At 32.1% G+C, this 19486-nt stretch overlaps 1 protein-coding gene across 17 annotated transcripts in view; it reads left to right on the forward strand.

The window, feature by feature from the left end:
- RIMS2 (regulating synaptic membrane exocytosis 2) overlaps positions 1-19486 on the forward strand; it is a 780622-nt gene that overhangs the window by 529207 nt on the left and 231929 nt on the right. For 9 of the 17 annotated variants that reach the window (XM_017885186.1, XM_017885171.1, XM_017885175.1 and 6 more), the window contains 2 exons: positions 4218-4397; positions 5276-5385. In XM_017885186.1, coding sequence (XP_017740675.1) covers positions 4218-4397; positions 5276-5385 — 290 coding nt within the window. Of the gene's footprint in view, positions 1-4217; positions 4398-5275; positions 5386-6199; positions 6233-19486 lie in introns of all 17 variants that reach the window. The other 8 variants (XM_017885169.1, XM_017885173.1, XM_017885172.1 and 5 more) reach the window with 2 other exon arrangements.

Raw genomic sequence — 19486 nt, forward strand, 5'->3', positions numbered from 1 at the left:
GTTCAAGCATTCCTCCCACTTTAGCCTCCTGAACAACTAGGACTATAAGTGTTTGCCACCACACCCACTAGGTTTTTTTTGTATTTTTTGTAGATACAGGGTTTCACCATGTTGCCCAGTCTGGTCTCAAATGCCTAAGCTCAAGCCATCTGTCTGCCTCAGCATTGAAAGTGCTGGGATTACAGACATGAGCCACTGTGTCTGGCACTTCTGCTATTCATCAGCTTGTTCTATACAGTATGGATATAGAGAAGTCATTTCTTGCTCCAAACCTGAGACTATACTTGTCCTTCAGAGATATATCCAATTTTTTTGAATTTAAGATGTCAGCTTTATAAAGGAAAAGAATAATTCCTAAGTAGCTTTACTTTTTACAAGTTTACTTTTCAAGAAAACCTATTACATTTACTTATGACATCTTTCCAATATAAACATGAAATAAGTCTGATTTAATACAGACTAGGTTCTGAGTTACATATTGGGAAAATTTTCACTGATTTCTGAGTTTTAGTATTCTTAGTATTTATCATACCTATAGAGATACTCTGCATTGAGCTTACTTTGATCTGGAGTTGTATCATTGTGAAAGATATGGATGGATGGTTGGATGGATGGATGGATGGATGGATGGATGGCAATAACACTGGATTATAGACAAGAGTGCCCACTGACCTCTTCTTCCCTAATAGAGGGAAATCCCTTGCAAGACAGTTCCCTTGCATACAATCCCTTGTCCTTTCATTGAATTAGGAAACCTAAAGTACATTGCAAAACTGATAAAATAGGTAGGAAGTTGCATCACATACTTGGAAATTTTTAAAAATATTTTATGAGCAACTATGTTGCCCTGAAAAAATGATTCAAAACTGACAACTTCACTGAATGATTATAAAATTATTTTTCCCTTAGAATGACTGAAAATAAATACTAAATCACATTCTTTCAGTTTGTTTTCTTATGCATAAAGATTGCTATTTAAGATGAAGGTCTTCTGAATTGTTTTCTTTATTGTGGCCTATTGTCAGTTCATCCTCATCTCAAAATCTGCATATGCTAATAATGTGCTTTTAAGACTGGGTTGTTAACAATAGTATGTATTGTTATAACATTGTTAGTCAACATAAATTAGTGGAGGAGCTGCTACAGAGTATCCTTTGTGAATGCATACAGTTTAGAATAACAGCCATTAGATAATGATGGACAGTAGCCTAGATCAATTCAAGTGCAAAAAAAATTAATTATAAATAGAAATTAGAAAATGTAAACTATTCAAAAAGATGAAACAGCGATAGATATTAAATCACTTTTAAAAGACAATGGAATTATTTACGTAAGAAAGATTTAAATTTACAGGTGAGGGGCCCTAGCTTTTCAGTGGCTTATCCTTTGGTAATCTGATAAAACCATGGCCACTGTTTTTGGAATAATATTTTATATGCATAACATAAACTAAGGTAAATAAAATGATTACAGAGGAAACGACTTATTTTGAAATAAAGACTCCAAGTTAAGAACCCCAAGTGGGCCCTAAAATATTTTAGGCCTTGCAAGTGTTTATTATTTCCCACTTTTCAGTTGCTGCTATTCAAACTTAATTAAATATTCTCATCTTTAAATTAAAACAAATTCAGAATTTTGGTGGGAGTTTGTGAGTGTTATATCTCAGTCCCTTTAAGGGGTCTGGGTAATTTAGGCATTACTGCTTTAAATTTTCATAGCAGTAACATTGTGTCTAAGCTAGTCAGACCTATTTTTATCCAATGTGGGAGCAGGAGCCTGTGTCAGCCTTCTCTTGTGTGCTGTCAGTTTAAAATACAGTAGCTTTCCATTCCCCTTAACTGTGTTGGGACATTTGGGGAAATTTCTACCTTCTACTGTGGTTCTTTTCATTTTTCATTTATCAACCTATTTTCATTTCACACTATGGTATTTATTTAATATATACTTTGTATTTATGGACAAAACTATATAAGTAAAATGTAAAAGATGGGTTAATTTTCAAACAACTTTTTATAAAGAGACATTTTTTGTAAGGGCTACTTCCTAAGGAGTGACCTCTGTTTTATAAATAATGGTCTCCTTTTGAGGACATAGGACATAGCAACACATTTAAAATAATTCTCTGGTTTTCACTCATTATCATATTTTTCAGTTATTAAAAATCATTCTTCACAAAGAAGTGAAACTGCATATCCTAACATTTACTCCACTTTCCACTTGGAAAAATTTCTTGATGGAATCAGAATAAATGAAATTATATATAAACACATGAAATATTAGTCTAATTTTCTGTTAGGGTAATTGTAGCTATTTCCCAAAGTTTTGTTATATAATAAGATGTTTATTATTAATGTAAGATAAATCTTTAAAATAAATGTAAAGATGGGTACTCTTAAAAAATAGGTTTTAAGCAATTTAAGAAATAATATATAAAGAGATATACCTTTTGTTTCTCTTTATTATGATGAAGATATATAAAGATGTTAGACTAAAAACATGTAGCAAACTACTGAACACACTTATTTCTAAAGAAAAGTGTTCTTTAATGAGAACACTTGGACACAGGAAGGGGAACATGTGGGGTCGGGGGAGGGGAGAAGGATAGCATTAGGAGATACACCTAATGTAAATGATGAGTTAATGGGTGCAGCACACCAACATGGCACATGTATACACATGTAACAAACCTGCATATTGTGCACATGTACCCTAGAACATAAAGAATAATTTTTAAACAAGTGTTCTTTTAAAATAGTTTTTCAGAAACAAAAAGACAGCTATGATATTTACACTATGAGGTTACCTTTTCATTTCTCTTGCCATGTAACTGTTACTAGTAATTAAATATTTTTTATATATTTACATTTAATGTCAGTTATTTTGACATGTCCTGGATGCACTTATGCGAAAATACTGAACTTAGAAAGTAAATCACATGATAGTATATGGATTTAAAGGTATTTAAAAATGCTCTGACTTATATGTTACCCTATGACTTTAAAATGTTAAATAATAACAAGATATGGTGTAGAATAAAGCCAATATTCACTTTCTAAAGTCACCTAATCTAATATCAACTAGTACACAATTGTTTGCCATATAATTCATGACATTTGGGAAATTATGTCCTTTTTTCTTTTTTTTTTTTTAATTACTTGCATTTTTCATTATCCAAATTAAGGTTGAGATAACTTATAGGTAAAGTGGATGTCATTGAAACATTAGCTTTGAGGGAGACTAATGCTTTCTTGACTGTCGGTATTATATAAGCATTTCCATTTTTGTGCTTACAACTAGATGGGGAGGAATAATTTTATTTGAAATATACTTTGGCATGTTTTACTTTTGAATTCTGGAGCCAAAGCTAGTGTTTTTAAAGTCATCTCCCAAATTGTGGGGCTGGTGTTAGAAAACATTTATTGATCATGTTAGATGTAAAAGTATTATGCTGGGTTCCAGGGATAGAAAGGTCAACAATGAGAGGTTGCTTAAATTTAAGGATACTTCCTTCAACAAGGATTAAGTTTTGGTATTAGATTTATTTGTGGTCAAAGAGATCATGTTGTTTCAGAATTATTGTTTCAGTTAATACCCATTCTGAATTGAATCAGTTGGCATAGCTAAAGTGCACCGAGATAGACAGCCAGTTAACCAGTTTTCTACAGAGTGATTTTTCTTGTGGATCAGGTTTCAATATGGCTGCAGACTTCAAAGTCATCCTATTTTCTTATAACCCCATTTTGATTCTTCTGTTTAAATGTTCAGGTGTATAGTGTTTTCTGAAAGCCTTTTTATATCTTAGTTGGTATAGTACTAAACAGCTTCAGGTGCTACAGAATTAATGCTTATATGGTTTTCTTCACTCTTGAAAATGTTAGGAAAAGTCATTGAATTCTTTAAAATAGAATAATTCACATCATTTCACGTATTCCATTTAGGGAATTCATTTTGGAAAGCAGGCAGTTTTGTTTGTTGTTTATTATGACTGAGCGACTATTATCTTTGCTGGAAATTACTTTGAAAGGCAGATTTGGTTTTTTAGAAATTCTTAAGAAATTTCATTTGAAATTGCTCAGAATATGTTGGGGAAAAGAAAACTTTTTACATACTCCATAATTTTAAACAGTTACCTTTTTCAAAATCAGTTTGATGCATCATAACCAAATAGCAGAAGGGCACTAAAGATCAACTGAGCTGCTTTTTGACTAACGTTTCAGGGATTGTGAAGCAGCAGATAGACAGCCATATCACAGATCCAGATCAACAGAACAACGGCCTCTCCTTGAGCGGACCACCACCCGCTCCAGATCCACTGAACGTCCTGATACAAACCTCATGAGGTCGATGCCTTCATTAATGACTGGAAGATCTGCCCCTCCTTCACCTGCCTTATCGAGGTGAAAGATAAATCAATCAGACTAATTTCCCCTTTGCCCCACCAGCACACCATTTTATTTTCCCAGCGGCTAAATGGTCTCTTCTATCATCTTTGGCTGATCACTAGTAATAATCGATACTAACCTTTCAGTGTAAACACACTATTTATATTCAGTGGATATAATAGTGTGTGGCTACCATTGTAATTTGTTTATTAACTGTCCTGACTGCATTTGTTTTGTGATTTCTCATTAATCAGGAGTCCTGGGTAAATTCCGTCATTAACTGTCATGTTCCTCTCCTACAGAATGAGAAACTATTTGTGTCCATTACACATCACTTTTCAAATCATCATAATGATTATAAATAAAACTAGATTTTTTAGTTTCTATTGATACTACTGTTATGTATTAACCAATATTTTCCTTAGTTGAATCTTGAATTGTTCAGGGTTTTATTTGTAGTTTCATGAGATGTTTTCTAATAAAGGAATATTTAATATAAGCCTGAGTAAAAATCTCTGGATCAAGGGAGAAAGGTTAGTGTTGAAAGTTTGAAATCTGGTAGAAAGAAAAGTACAGTCTTTTCTTTCTTGATCTGCAAAATTGTCCTCTTGCTTTCAATGGATAGAGTACTAATTTACATTAATAATTCCATGGATTTTACTGTAGGATTTTGTGTGCATGTATGTGTATGTATGCATATTACACCAAAAATAAACATCTTTTGCTATTTAATCATTCAGATATCCATATTTTGTCCAGTTTTCCTAACCTTTTAATCTGCAGCTAAACTTCTTTTTAAATTGTATTTATACAGCTATCATATGAACCAAATGTAGGTATTAAAAATATGTAACTCATTATACTGAAAATTAATATTAATGGTGTGTCTTTAGGTCTCATCCTCGTACTGGGTCTGTCCAGACAAGCCCATCAAGTACTCCAGTGGCAGGACGAAGGGGCCGACAGCTTCCACAGCTTCCACCAAAGGGAACATTGGATAGAAGTAAGTTTTATTTCTAATTATGTCGTTTAGGAAATACACATGGAAGCTAAGGTGAATCAAGATTTTCTTACTTTTGTGTTAGTTTTCTTCTTTTGTTAATTGTATGCCTTGTCTTATTTGATAATAGTTATATTTATAAATATTACGTATTTTGCATAAAATTTGTAATATTTCCAGGTAAAATAAGGTATCTTTATTGCTCTTGCACATTTTAAATTTGAATAAATGCATCTTAAAAGTAAACATAATACTCTTAAATGAGCTGTTGGATAATATTTCTTTGCCACAACTAAGTTTATGTAATTGTTGATAGTTATATAAAGTTTATTAGTAACTAGCCAAATCAATTTTCACACACTGCAAAGGACTGGTTAGCTGATGCACAACAATGGTGATCCTTCTCAATACTGGAGAACAAGAAAAAGGTAATCATGAATATACAATGAAAGATGCATGTTGTACTGATGTTTTATTAATTTTACATTTTTGCATAAGAAGCACTATTTGCTGACACACACATGAACATACTTCCCAAACATCTATAAATTCTTGGATAAAGGACCTCTAAAAACAATGGATAACTGAATATAATGGTTTTTAAGATCATTTTTTCAATGATCCCTTTATTTAGTAACTGGATGTGCTTTGCAAATAATACATATATATTTAAATCATTTAACTTTTCTCTAGTAGATAATACATTCTGTGCCTTTGGAAATTTCTGTTGTTTTAACCCCTGTGCTTTGGTTCCCTTTTTTTCCTTTTTTTCTTTCTTTTGTTTTGTTTTGTTTTTTGTTTTATTTTGTTTCCCTAGACAATGGAGTCAAGGAGATAGAACCTTATGAAGGTCTGTACATAAAGGAGGGTTTGTTTTGTGCTAACAGCCTTTTTGGGGAGCTAGTAAGCAAAAATAAACCCAACTGCAATTGATGTCCCTTTGTTGTATAGACTTATATACAGTAAAATTATTTTGTTTTATGATATCTGACAAAGTATTCAACTTTTTTTTTAACTTGGAAATTATGCCAAGGAGTTAAATTTCTTTGATTGATCAAATAAGAATGCAAAGAGTTTAACTTCTTTTAAATGACCAGATAAAATGTGCTCTTTCATAAAATTTTTATGTACCTTTTAACCAGAATACTAGATTTTGAGTAAGACTTTAACCAAAGATATCAATTGCAGTCTACGTTTACATCATTGAGTATGTACACATAGTGTAGTTATATTTATCATCATATATTTCATTTTTTATTTATGATGATGTTTTTAATTATTAAATTTGGCTTTCTAGAAAATAAAGTTGTTGAATTAGATAGTGATTGTGGCTTGTGTTTCCAACATCATTTTTCATGTTGTAGCAAGACTGCTTACAGTATATCAGAGTTAAATATGATACAGTTTTATTATCAAACACTACGTTATAACTCAGAAGAAAATACTGAATGGTGATATATGGAGTGTCATACATTTGCTAGATCAATACAAAATCATCTGCCTGTTATGGAAATCTGAAATTAACTTTGTATCTTTAAAAACTTGTTGACTGTTTACTGATGAATCTCTAGCACATAGAAGAATGCCTGGCACATTGTAGACCCTCAATAAATCTTTGTTGAATAAATTCATGAAATATTTATTTAAAAAGGGAAAAGCTACCTCAAATAGTATACAAAGTACCACTACAATAATCTTGTCATTCTATATATGTTTATATTAAAATTCATATTTCTGTAAACTATTTGTAACAAATTTGTAAGTGTGCTGCATTTGAGCAGCAATACTTTTATACCCTTATATAACTTGTTGATATAAGTTGTGTTCTTGTTAACTGGATGATGGTCAACTTCTGTTTTGTCATTCTTTCTATTTCCAAGTACCATAATTTTGAACAATCCAGTGATATTGTGACTGATGGTCTATTATGCTGCCTGATAAACAGACTTCACAGCATTTTTATAGTTCTTAATTATTTGCATAAAATTGGGGCATAGAATTTTAAATCACTTTTCCTAAGGAAAGTTTAGTAGTATTTATGTAACTTTTTTTCTCTTCAGTGTTTTTAAAGATGGAGTTTCAACATCATTTATTGGCATATAAAGTCAGAAACTATAATTTGTGTACATTTTAAAATTGAATTTTAATGTCATTTATAGCAATAGACTGTTGAAATACAAGTAGCTCTATTCTTTGTAATAGTAAGTATACTAGAAAACAGAGCCTATTGGTGATGCTGAAAGTCAGGGTTGGTGAAGTTTCTGATGGGCTTCTCAGTAAAGATTCTCTTTACTATTGTTTTTGCCCTATAAGATTAATTAAAACCAAAATTTTCCTTTAAAGTCCCCAATTATGATTTTCCATTTTTTTTAATTTCATAAAAGAAAGAGGGGCCAAAACCTCCCTTATCCTTTTTAGTATTAAAAAAAGGGGTTTTGTTTTACATAAAAGTATGGATGATTTTTTAAAGTGTTTTTATAAATGTTGATATGGAGACTTCAGTAGATTATGCAAACTTTTTTAGTTTTAAAGAAGATATATAATATCTCTTTTAGAAATCTCAACTTCAGTTAATCTTCAGTAAGTAGCACAAAATAGACTTACCAGTTGATGGTCTAAATCAAATTATGTTTGGATTATCACCTAAAAAGTTAATTGTGAGAAGTTGTAATTTAATGACATTATTTTAGAATTAAAGTATTGAAATATTTATTTTCAAATCCTTTTCAGCAGCCAACAAATAACCAAGTCATACTTTAACTCTTTATGATTTTGATTATTTTATATTTTAGTCTTATGTATTTAGCCACTTATCTTTGTTTAGAACCAGAGAAGTAAAATAAGAATAATATAGAAAGCACAATGCACTAAAAAATTATAAGGCATTGTTATTATTTTCCCTTTTATGTACTGCCATTTTGTAAAATGTCATTTTCTCTTTTCTAGAAGAAAAGTTATATAACATTTTTAGTAATATACCAAGTTTATATATAAAGTATTTTGCCTACTTTACCCAGTTATCCACATATTACAAATATTTTAAAAGTCACAGTTTCCCTTTTACAAAGTCATCATAAAAGCAGACAATGTGATAAGTAACCAGTAAATTCATTTACTTTTCTATAGCATGTCAGAAACTTATTAAAAATAATCTATTGGGCCAGGTGCAGTGGCTCCCGTGGCTCACATCTGTAATCCTAGCACTTTGGGAGGCTGAGGCGAGTGGATCGCTTGAGCTCGGGAGTTCAAGACCAACCTGGGTAACGTGGTGAAACCCCATCACTACAAAAAAATACAAAAATATCCAGCATGGTGGTGCACTCCCGTAGTCCCAGCTACTCAGGAGGCTGAGGTGGGAGGATCACTTGAGCCCCAGGAGACGCAGGTTGCAGTAAGCTGTGATTGTGCCACTGCCCTCCAGCCTGGGTGACAGGGAGACTCTGTTTCTAAATAAATAAATAAATAGATATTGGTGTATTTATCTTCTGAATAATTTAGAATTTTTTATTTGTTTAGTTTCTTTGAAGAGTAACAGATACACCTATTTGGTCTTATATTTTTCTTTACCTTTGCTTATGCAAGTACAGAAGTTAATGAAGAAACTGAGCATGTGGAAGAGCAGGGGGAAGAAAAGCAGGGAGAAGAGGTCAAGGCAGGTCTGTCTGACTGCATATCTAAAATAAATAAGCGAATGTTTTCAAATATGACTTTTCAATTTTACATAAGACTTTAGGCTCCAAATTTATAACTGCACAATGAAGAATAGATTGTTTTTCAGCACTAACTTTAAGATAAATTACCTAATTTTATTAATGAATGGGTATTACTTAAGCTATCTAGGCAATTTGTCAGAATATGTAATTTACCCAACTGGCTAAATATTTTCCCTGATGTTTAAATCAAACTAGAATTATAGATAGTGCCCCTGACCAAGATATACACCTACCCTTTACCCAGCTTTACACTCATTTGTTTATTCAAAAAAATTTAACGAGTACCTACTAGAAAACCATATTTTATCATGTGTTGTGGTGAGTAAAGGTTTGTTGAAGCTTTAGCACCTTCTCCCATGGATTTTGAATCTAGTAGAAGCAAATTATAAAGAAATATAGAGCAGAATATAATTCCATTAAAACATTTATAGACCATGATCATTTTTTCCATTATATTTTTTCCTAAACTAAAGCAATTATAGGTTTCTCTTCTTCATCCCAGTTCAATATTGCTCTAATATTTATTGTCAATCATAATTTCTCCCCATCTTTCTAAATGAAATGCATACCTTTTATTTTGTTGTTTTAAAGTCCCTATTATGTTTATCTATCATAATGTTTAATGTTCGTGAAACGATTTTAAAACTTAAAAGATTCCAGCCTGGCCAACATGGCGAAACCCCATCTCCACTAAAAATAAAAAAATTAGCTGGGCCTGGTGGTATGCGCCTGTAGTCCCAGCTACCTGAGAGGCCGAAGCAGGAGAATCGCTTGAACCCGAGAGGCAGAGGTTGCAGGAGCCAAGATCATGCCACTGCACTCCAGCCTGGGCAACAGAGCGAGACTCTGTCTCAAAAAAGTTAAAACATTATATAATCAGTAAATCAGTGTATTTTTATATACTACTTTTATCAAATTTTCACTATTTTATTTGAAACTCAGAATTGAATACTAATCTTACCCAATTGTCAAGTTTAATTGTAACTTTCCTTGAATAATACAGAATATCTTTAATTTTATCAAGTGTTTAACTGAGCACTTTTTATTTATGAATAATAGAGTGTTCTTTTTATGCCTTTTTTTCCTCTGCTTTCCATGGTGTGGAAGCAATACCATTACGTATATTATACCTAAGATATATTTTCATGGAAGCATTCTTTCAGTGGAATTTTTAGTTTTACAACTGAAAACATCTCTTAAGCTACTAGAATTGCTCATTATCAGTAACTTTTCAATGTCATAAAGGTGACAAATATCAAAGTCATCTGATAATGGAAACAGGCAAGTTTAATTGCATATTTCTAGACATGTAGAATTCCTTGGGTTCTGAATATCTAGTATCTAACTTCTAGAATGTCATTTTTCTTCCATTTTCCTGGAATAATTTAGGAATCACATTTTTATGGAATACTATAAGAATGAATTTCATTTTAGCTTAGCTGTTAAGGTAATGTTTTTCCATTAGCTCATTCCTCTGCATCTCATATAGTCCATACAAACACTGCAGCCTTTCATGCCATTAATTGTCTTCCACATTAAAGTCATTTTTTAAGATAGCATTAGTTTGGGGACTTCAGCGATAGTTAATATCACTCTTCCTTATTTTAAATTAATTAAGATACAGATGCCCATGTGCTAAACCAGTTTGTTGCTGGTGTTTTATTGTCAAAAGTAATTAGTAAGTTGCATCAGTTTTTAAATTAACATAAAAGCATAACTATATACTGTAAAAATGATTTTCACTTATTTGGTTTTATTACTTCTCCTATGAGATAGGAAGTATATACTTTTCTCTTGTGTTCATTAATATGGGATGTCATGTGTAGTGCATGGATTTGTTTCCCTATTGTGTGATTTCATCTTTTTTGATGTGCTTTGTTTTTATTTTGGTTATTAATGATCTTAATCATTAATCACTGTTGTCTGTTTTCAATATTATAAAGACAATGAGGGAGAAACACCAACACCACCTACTAATGGGAAAAAAGGCAAGTCTTAAAATGAAGTTTATGGTGCCTTTCTAGATATTAAACACTCCGTATTGACATTTGTAATATACTTGAATTGCTTTTTAAAATAAGCGTAAGTACAAGTATTCGTCTCAATTTAAGTTATCCAGTATTTAATATGTCTATTCTTTTTTATTTATTTCTGAATAGGAAATTAGTCTTTAAAATACTTACCTTTAATGATTCTGATACAATTCTATTTTATTGAAATGTAATGGCATTAAAATTGGAAGATTAACTTTGTTGATCATGTTAAGGGAAAGGATTCTGAGGAAGATACTAATGGTCATGTTATACATTTACAAAATCACAGCATGGATATTTTTCAATCCAGAAATCGTTTTAAAATTGAATTATTTTAAAAACATTTTAAAGTAGAAGTTTAAAGTAGAAAACGAGAAATTTAATCATAAGTTTAACAATAATATAAAAGGAAGATTTATAACATTTGTGGATTTTTCATAATTCTATATACATGAATTAAAACTGCCTGGAAAGTAAAAAGATGATTGATTTTAATACTTAGATGTGATTTTCCTATAATTATTGCTGACATAATTCTGTAATCTGCCACAACCAAATTCTATCAAAATGGTAGAACTGTGTATGTTTTGCAGTAATTGATTATCAAATATGTCTACATATATTGATTTAGAATATTAGCATTTTAAAATGATTTTATCAAAAAAGTAACATCCCGTTCTATATCATAAAATTTGGCTCAAGCGATTCTCCTGCCTCAGCCTCCTGAGTAGCTGGGATTACAGGCGCCTGCCACCACACCCGGCTAAGTTTTGTGTTTCTAGGAAAGACAGGTTTCACCACGATGGCCAGGCTGGTCTCAGACTCCTGACCTCAAGTGATCCTCCTGCCTCACCTCGGCTTCCCAAAGTGCTGGGATTACAGGTGTGAGCCACCACTCCTGGCTTCAGATTTCTCATAAAGTCTTTATTTCGCAAAGGCAGTTTCACATGTAAAGTTTTCTAGTGACAATGATTGTTGACACCTCAGTTATAAATTTGTTTTTATATGCACACTTATGAATTTGTGTTTTTATCGTTATATGAAATCCTCTCCACTGCAAAACATTGCTATTGCTATATAAATCAATCCAACATATGATATAGTTGAACCTAGAAATTAATGAATAAATTTGTAAGATGAGAACTCTGCACATATTTCACATATGCTAACTTGGTTTTTACTTGGCTTAATGTTTTGATTATTTACCTATAATTAAGATTTATTCAATGTATCCTTTTGCTATCTTCTTCTGAGAGAAAGGCTTTTTATTTACAGTTTATTTTATATATCACAATAAAGTTCATGAGTAAGTTTAAGGGAGGACGTTGTTTTTTTAATTGGTTAAAGCATATTGTGGATATGTTAAAGTATATTGTTGTAGCAGGTGCAGTCAGAAGGATAGTTGGGGCTAGAGGGGTGACTCATATATGAACTTATAGATCATAGTTGGGATTTTGGTTTTTATCACATAAAATGGGAAAGTTTGGATTAAAGTGACACAATACCCCTTTTTTTTTTTCAGTAAGATGATTTCAATTGCTACATTGAGAATGCCCTCAAGAATTAAGATTGCTAACAGGGAACATTGTTAGAAGGTTTTCACTAACCCCAGAAACAGATGATACTGGCTTAGACCAGTGTGATAGCAGTATAAGTTGTTGGATTCTGAATAGATATTGAAGATAGAGCCAACAACATTTCCCAACAAGGTAAAAGAGAAAGAAAGATTCCATAATGACATCCAAGTTTTTAGCCTAAGTAGAAAAATAATGGAGTTTCTATTAACTAATACAGGGAAATACTTGAGAATAATAGATCGAGTGAGAATATCAGGTGCTCAGTTTTGGATATGATAAGTTAGAGATGCTGTTAGACATCCAAGTGAAGATGCCAAATTAAATATGGTCTACATTTCATATTAGAGGTGTAGACTGTAGCTATAAATCTGGGACTCATCCATATAAAGAGGTGTTTACACTGCAAGACTGGTTATCAAGAGGACAAGTGGACACATGTAGGTAGATAAAGAAGAGGTCCAGGAAGTATAAACTGGACCACTTTGATACTTTGAAGTTGAGAAGATGAAGCAGCCAGAAATGAAGAAAGTGGGAGAAGAGTAACAAGTTAAGAAATTACTTGAAGGAGAGAATTATCAAGAATGTGAAACAGTCAGCACACTTAGCAAGTAGGAAGTCACCATGTTGACCTTTATTAGGAGCAGTTTTGATAGAGTGATAAGGGCTAAAGGACTGATTAGAGTAGATTCAAGGGAAGAGAGGAATGGAGACAGCAAGTGCAGACACCTTTGAAAGGCTGTAAAGGGAAGAAAAGAAAAATATCTAGAGCTGTGAGGAGAGGTCGAAGAAACAGAATATATGAAGGATATGTGGGAAACTTCTTGTTCCTTTGGCTTCTTCTGAATCCAGGTCTGCCACTTTGCTGTGTAATGCCATGTGGCCTCGAACCGTGTGCCTATAGTTCACCAAGATATCTATCAGTGTTCTGTGACATAGCTCCTTGATTTAGAATCAAATACTTTTAGATTTGGAAGGAACATTATAAATCTTTTGATAAAACTATTTTCCCTTATAGATAAAGGAGGAGAATTCTGGAGGATAACTACCTTTCTTCAATCCACATAGCAGCAGATCTCTAGTCTAGACTGTTAATCTCATGTGTTGATATACCATGCCTCTTCATAGCGTTCTATGACACTGTTCTAGATTGTGTTCTCTTTGCATGGACTTCAATCGGTTTTTTGTTTGTTTGTGTTTTGTTTTTTGCTGTTGTTGTAATTGTTGTTTTTAGACATTAGCTAAAGATGTAGTTCAACCAATATCTACTATTTTAAATGTATTATACTAGATAGCCATTAAGGATGCAAAGATAAATAAGACATATTTCTTGCCTTTAGGGAGCTCCCAAGGGAAAAAATAATATAATGATAAGAAATAAAACATAGCTAGTAAAATTACTCTATAACGTGTAACTTATATAAGGTGTCTTAAGATCGTGGTACATACTCAGGGTCAATTTTATAAGGAGAAGGTAAGTTTTGAGAGGTTCTGGGTAGGTTTTCAGTCCCAAATATTTCTCCCATTACCTGTCATGGTATTTCATATTCCGCTATTACCTAATGGCTTATTTGCGTAATACAAAGCTTTTAGCCTTTCTAGAACACTGAAATATAAATATTCCTGAGGGCACAATCCCAAGCTATTATCACATACACATCTTCATAGAAGGCAAGTGGGTGGAGGAAATCAAGTGTAGGAAAAGATGTGGCAGACTGCTAGTTGTCTTGGAAGGGTTATAATGGCAAAATCTGTCCATTCTAAATTATATTATTTGCTGTGTAGATATGCTATAAATTTACTTTTTAAAATAATTTGGTATATTAAAATTGCTTAGAACAAATAGTTGTCACATAATAGGCCAGGTACAGTGGCTCACAGATGTAATCCCAAAGCTTTAGGAGGCTGAGGCAGGAGGATTGCTTGAGGAAAGGAGTTTGAGACCAGCCTAGACAACCTAATAAGACCCTGCCTCTATCAAAAAAAAATTTTTTTTAATTACCCAAGCGTAGTCGTGTACACCTCTAGTCCCAGCTACTTGGGAGCTTGAGGCAGGAAGATTGCTATACCCAGGAGTTTGAGGCTCCAGTGAGCTGTGATTGCACCACCACACTCCAGCCTGGGTGACAAAGGGTGACTCTGTCTCTAAAGCAAATATACAAACAAATAAGTTTGAAGTTGGGAAGATGAAGCGGAACAATACTTGTCGCATAATAATTACTATATAAATGTTAGTTATTATTACTATAATTTCTTAGTAATATCTTGCTATGATTTTGTATTTTCAGCAAAAAATCTGAAAATTTTAGTTCCATATTTAAAGTCAAATTAAGTCTGATTATGATCACCCTGAAGCAGTTGTTAAACATATATATATGTGTGTGTGTATATATATATACACACACACACATATATACATACACACACACACATACAGTAATGTACCACATAATGCTGTTTTGGTCAATAACAGACTCCATATACAACAATAGTCTCATAATATTATCATACTATATTTTTCCTGTACCTTTTCTATATTTAGATATGCTTAAATACATATATACTTATCATTGTGTTCTAATTGCCTGCAGTATTTAGTACAGTAACATGTTGTACAGGTTTGTAGCCTAGGAGCAACAAGCTATATCAAATAGCCTAGGTATATAGTAGGCCACCCCATCTAGGTTTGTGTAAGTACACTTTGTGATCTTTGCACAATGACGAAATCACCTAACAATGCATTTCTCAGAACATATCCCTGTCATTAAGCAATGTATGACTGTATATAGTTTCATAGATTTTTGGAAATTAGTAATCATGATGCTATTCTTAATCAAATGACTTGCATAAGAAACAATACCAGGGTGGAAATAAATAGGATTGGATTGCAGCATAAGTTATCTCATAATGTGCTAATACATTTCTACATATTTCAATGCATGTGTAAAAATCAATATACAAATTTTAGGATACTTTTCTCTAGGCCAGAGAACTGTTTAATCCATTAGGATTTAACAAAAGTAAGAATTTTGGAAATGTGGCTGATAAAGTCTAAAGTATCAAATAGTTTTCTTTCCAATTCTTTATGTTTTATTATTGTTTGTTAATTTTGTTTGGTTTTGAAAAGTTAACATCTACAAACTTCCTAATTGACTGTTAGTGATTAATTCTTTGCCAGGATTATATAGACTAAACCCTACCATATCACCTATTAAAAATACACAATGAGATTGAAAAAAATATATATTTTGTTCCTTTAATGTGTACAATGTCTACATTGTTTCAAGTACAGATAACCTTATAAATAAGAAAGAAAGAAAAGGAAGGAGGGAGGGGAGGGGAAAATAAAACAAACAAACGTATTTAAAAAGTTTACAAAGGAACCAAAAGTGATAGTTATTTTGACAGTCTTTGTAATTAATGATTGCTTCTGCAGGCATTCTAGATATTGGATACCATTTAGGGTGATAGGATACAATAGTGATAGAGGATCTTGGCTTTGTTTTGTTGCCTCTCTCTATTCTAATGAATGCTACTAGGGCAGGGAGAATGTTAGCACCCATATCTTAACTTCCAAATTTGACTAATATCTACCTAGGAGTGGATTTTATAGTGGAATTGGTGGATATTTCCTAACTATATCATTCCTTCCCAACTTAGATAAATGAACATGTGTCCAAAATTAATATGAGAGAGATTCAGGGATACTTTAAAGTACCAAGGGATTTATCATATGTTTTTGAGCAGGATGGACATTCAATCACATCTGTATTAAGAAAAGTAACTTGGTGACAGCAAGCAAGATGGACTTGAAAGAGAAGAAACTGAGGGCATAAGACCATTTAGGGCAATTCAGTCATCCAATATTTGATAGCCTGAACTAAAGCAGAGGTTGGAATAAAGCGGAATGAATGCACTTAAGATTTCCTCTCCCAATTCATAATCCATAAGCTAAAGTGTACCTGTTGTTTAAGTGAAGTACTTGTAAACGAATATTTCTAATTTCTTTTCCTAACCTTTCCTTTCATTCTGGGAGACCGTTCCCCTTAAATATACTTTTGTTTTCCTTTTCTCATCTTATTTCTTCTATACTTCCAAAGTCCCAACTGACTAATCAAATTTAGGAAAGAACTCCCTTTCACCTCATACCTTCCTGCAAACTTAGTTATTCTTCAAGGCCATATCATTGTTGACTTCCTAAATGCAATCCTTAAATCATCTTCTCTTTGTTGTTGAAAGTAACTTAATCTTAGGAAGGTGATATGATACAAGACAAAGAGCTTAGTTCTTGAAACTTTGCCTCAGGGCCTGCTTTACAGTGTACTAACTGTGTGACTCTAGACCTTTGCCCCAAGTTAGTTCATCTGAGAAAAGGAAATTGTAACATATTTCTTCCATTCCAGTATGCTACTTTGAAAATCAAGTGATGTAATGAGTATGAAATTGTAAGCAAAGATAATTTTTCAGTGCTTATTCTTATCAGTCAGCTCTATTTTCTCACCTGTATAAACCACCTAATAGAAGGTCCCATCTGTGTTTTGTAGGGTCAAACGTGATGCCATCTGTGAAAGCACATTGGAACATATAATATTATATAAATCTTACCAATAAATGAATTTATGCTATTTTATTTTATTTATAGAGAAAGGGTCTCACGGTCACTCAGGCTGTAGTGCAGTGGTGCAATAATAGCTCATTGCAGCCTTGATCTCCTGGGCTCAAGTGATTCTCCCACCTCAGCCTTCCAAGTAGCTGAACTACAGGCACATGCCACTATGCCTGGCTAATTTTTTAAAGTTTTTTTAGAGATAGAATCTCTAAAAAAAAAGATCTAAAAAAAGAGAACCTATGTTGTTCAGGCTGGTCTCAAACTGTATGCTCTTTAAATTATAGTGTTCAGATAGAGTTGGCTACATGGTGTGATAAAGACTAGCTGGAATATAATTACTTTGCAGACATATGGGTTTCTTAAATATTACTTACTAAAAAGTCACCTCATAGTTAAGTCTCCATGAATATAATCACTCTTCAAATTACCTAATATTTATTAAATTAAGCTTTAATCTACAAATTAAAGATGGGATACATACAATGACCATTTAAGAATTTCAAATCTTAAAGCTTGTTCCTCTGTATTTTATTGAATTTTAAAAACAAATAAATTAATAACTTTTAATTACATGCCATTTTATTAATTCTGTTCTTTTTATGACTTTAATTCTGTTTGGGATATACTGAAAGTAAATTTTAGTGCTTTGGAATTTGAAATTTATTAAGCAGAATTTTAATGTCACATTTCTATATTTAAAATGTTAACTGCATATTACATAGTTTATGTGAGAATTTAGGAAAAATATCCCCCCAAATCCCATAGATCCCTGAAGTATATTTAGATTCTTGTTATACACATTATCTAATGTTTCTGATAAGCTCTGATTATTATTTTTGATTTATACTAGAAGTTACATGGGAAGATCAGCAGAGAAAGGTGAATGGTACAATAAGTGATGACAAACCATTGCCGAAAAAGAAACATCAGTCTGAGCCAGGTTTGTCAGAGTTTGGAAACCATATGGAAAGCATAAGACTACAAGCATTGCATTTCATGCTTTTTAAAATGTGTGTGTTCTTGTTGTACCTCATTTTTCTCATTTTGGTGTGAACTTGATAGTGTGTAGATTCCATTTAGATTAGAGAGGTAAATACTTTATTTCAAGATTTGTTTAGAAAACTAATTACACATACTTTGGGAAAAATATAATTATTTTATTCTTATGACGATTAGTCCTTTAGGGAAAAAATGATTAATTTAAACAGATGGTCATCCACTTTACGTATTTGATTACGTTGACTAAAACTGAAGTACTTTAATGCAGAGGTACTTGCTTCCCTAAAAAGTACAATAAAAGCTCAATATACTATCTAAAGTTTGTCTTTGTAGGATATTTCTATTATTTAACTGCAAATGCTATTGAGATATTTATACCATATATTGGTAATTATTTATTTACAATCTCGGGAGATAAAATATGTTGCCAACCACAAGGAAGAGGGTTAGCATAGTATGTGAATTCAATAAGGAGTCTCTTCAAACTGTTAATTCTACCAGTGAATTGAAACAAAGTGTTTTTGTTTACTTCTCCCTTTCTTCTTTTTTTATGGAGAGATATGATTAACCCATTTATGCTGGAGGTTGCACAGTTTTGTGTGTGAAAATCAGACCTTGGCAATGAACTTAAGCAGTAGGATATAAATAATTCCCACAAGCTTAGCATTCCAATTGTGGAACACTAGGCATAAATGGGTTAAGTAGAAGACAAAACTTGAACCAAGAATAAAATTTAAAAAGGCAAAGTGCAGAGATAATTGATTAACTAAAATCCAGTACTACTTTTAATTAGTAATTGGATGAGAATACATTGAATTTTCATTGAAAATTTAAAATTCAAATGGAGTTTTACTAATGATATTATAATTAAAATATGTTGTGTCTGTAGTAATAAAGTATTTTTATGCGCTGACTCATTTCATGTTAAAGCTCTAAGACCCATATTTTAAAAGATGTCAATGTAAAAATTAAACTAGTGTTTAACAAGTATTTGTTGCCATCCTGCTGTATTCCAAGCATTTTAGTTGGCACTGACTTATTAGTGTAGACAAGACAGATAGCAATTACCTGTCTTGCTTATTATATCTGCATATTATGTCTGCAAAAATACATAATTTAAAAATAATTATACTCATGATTAAGCTATTACAATTGTAATAAGTGCTTTAAGGAGAA

This window comes from Rhinopithecus bieti, unplaced genomic scaffold (assembly GCF_001698545.2).
Source record: "Rhinopithecus bieti isolate Rb0 unplaced genomic scaffold, ASM169854v2 scaffold_13352, whole genome shotgun sequence".
Taxonomy (NCBI): Eukaryota; Metazoa; Chordata; class Mammalia; order Primates; family Cercopithecidae; genus Rhinopithecus; species Rhinopithecus bieti.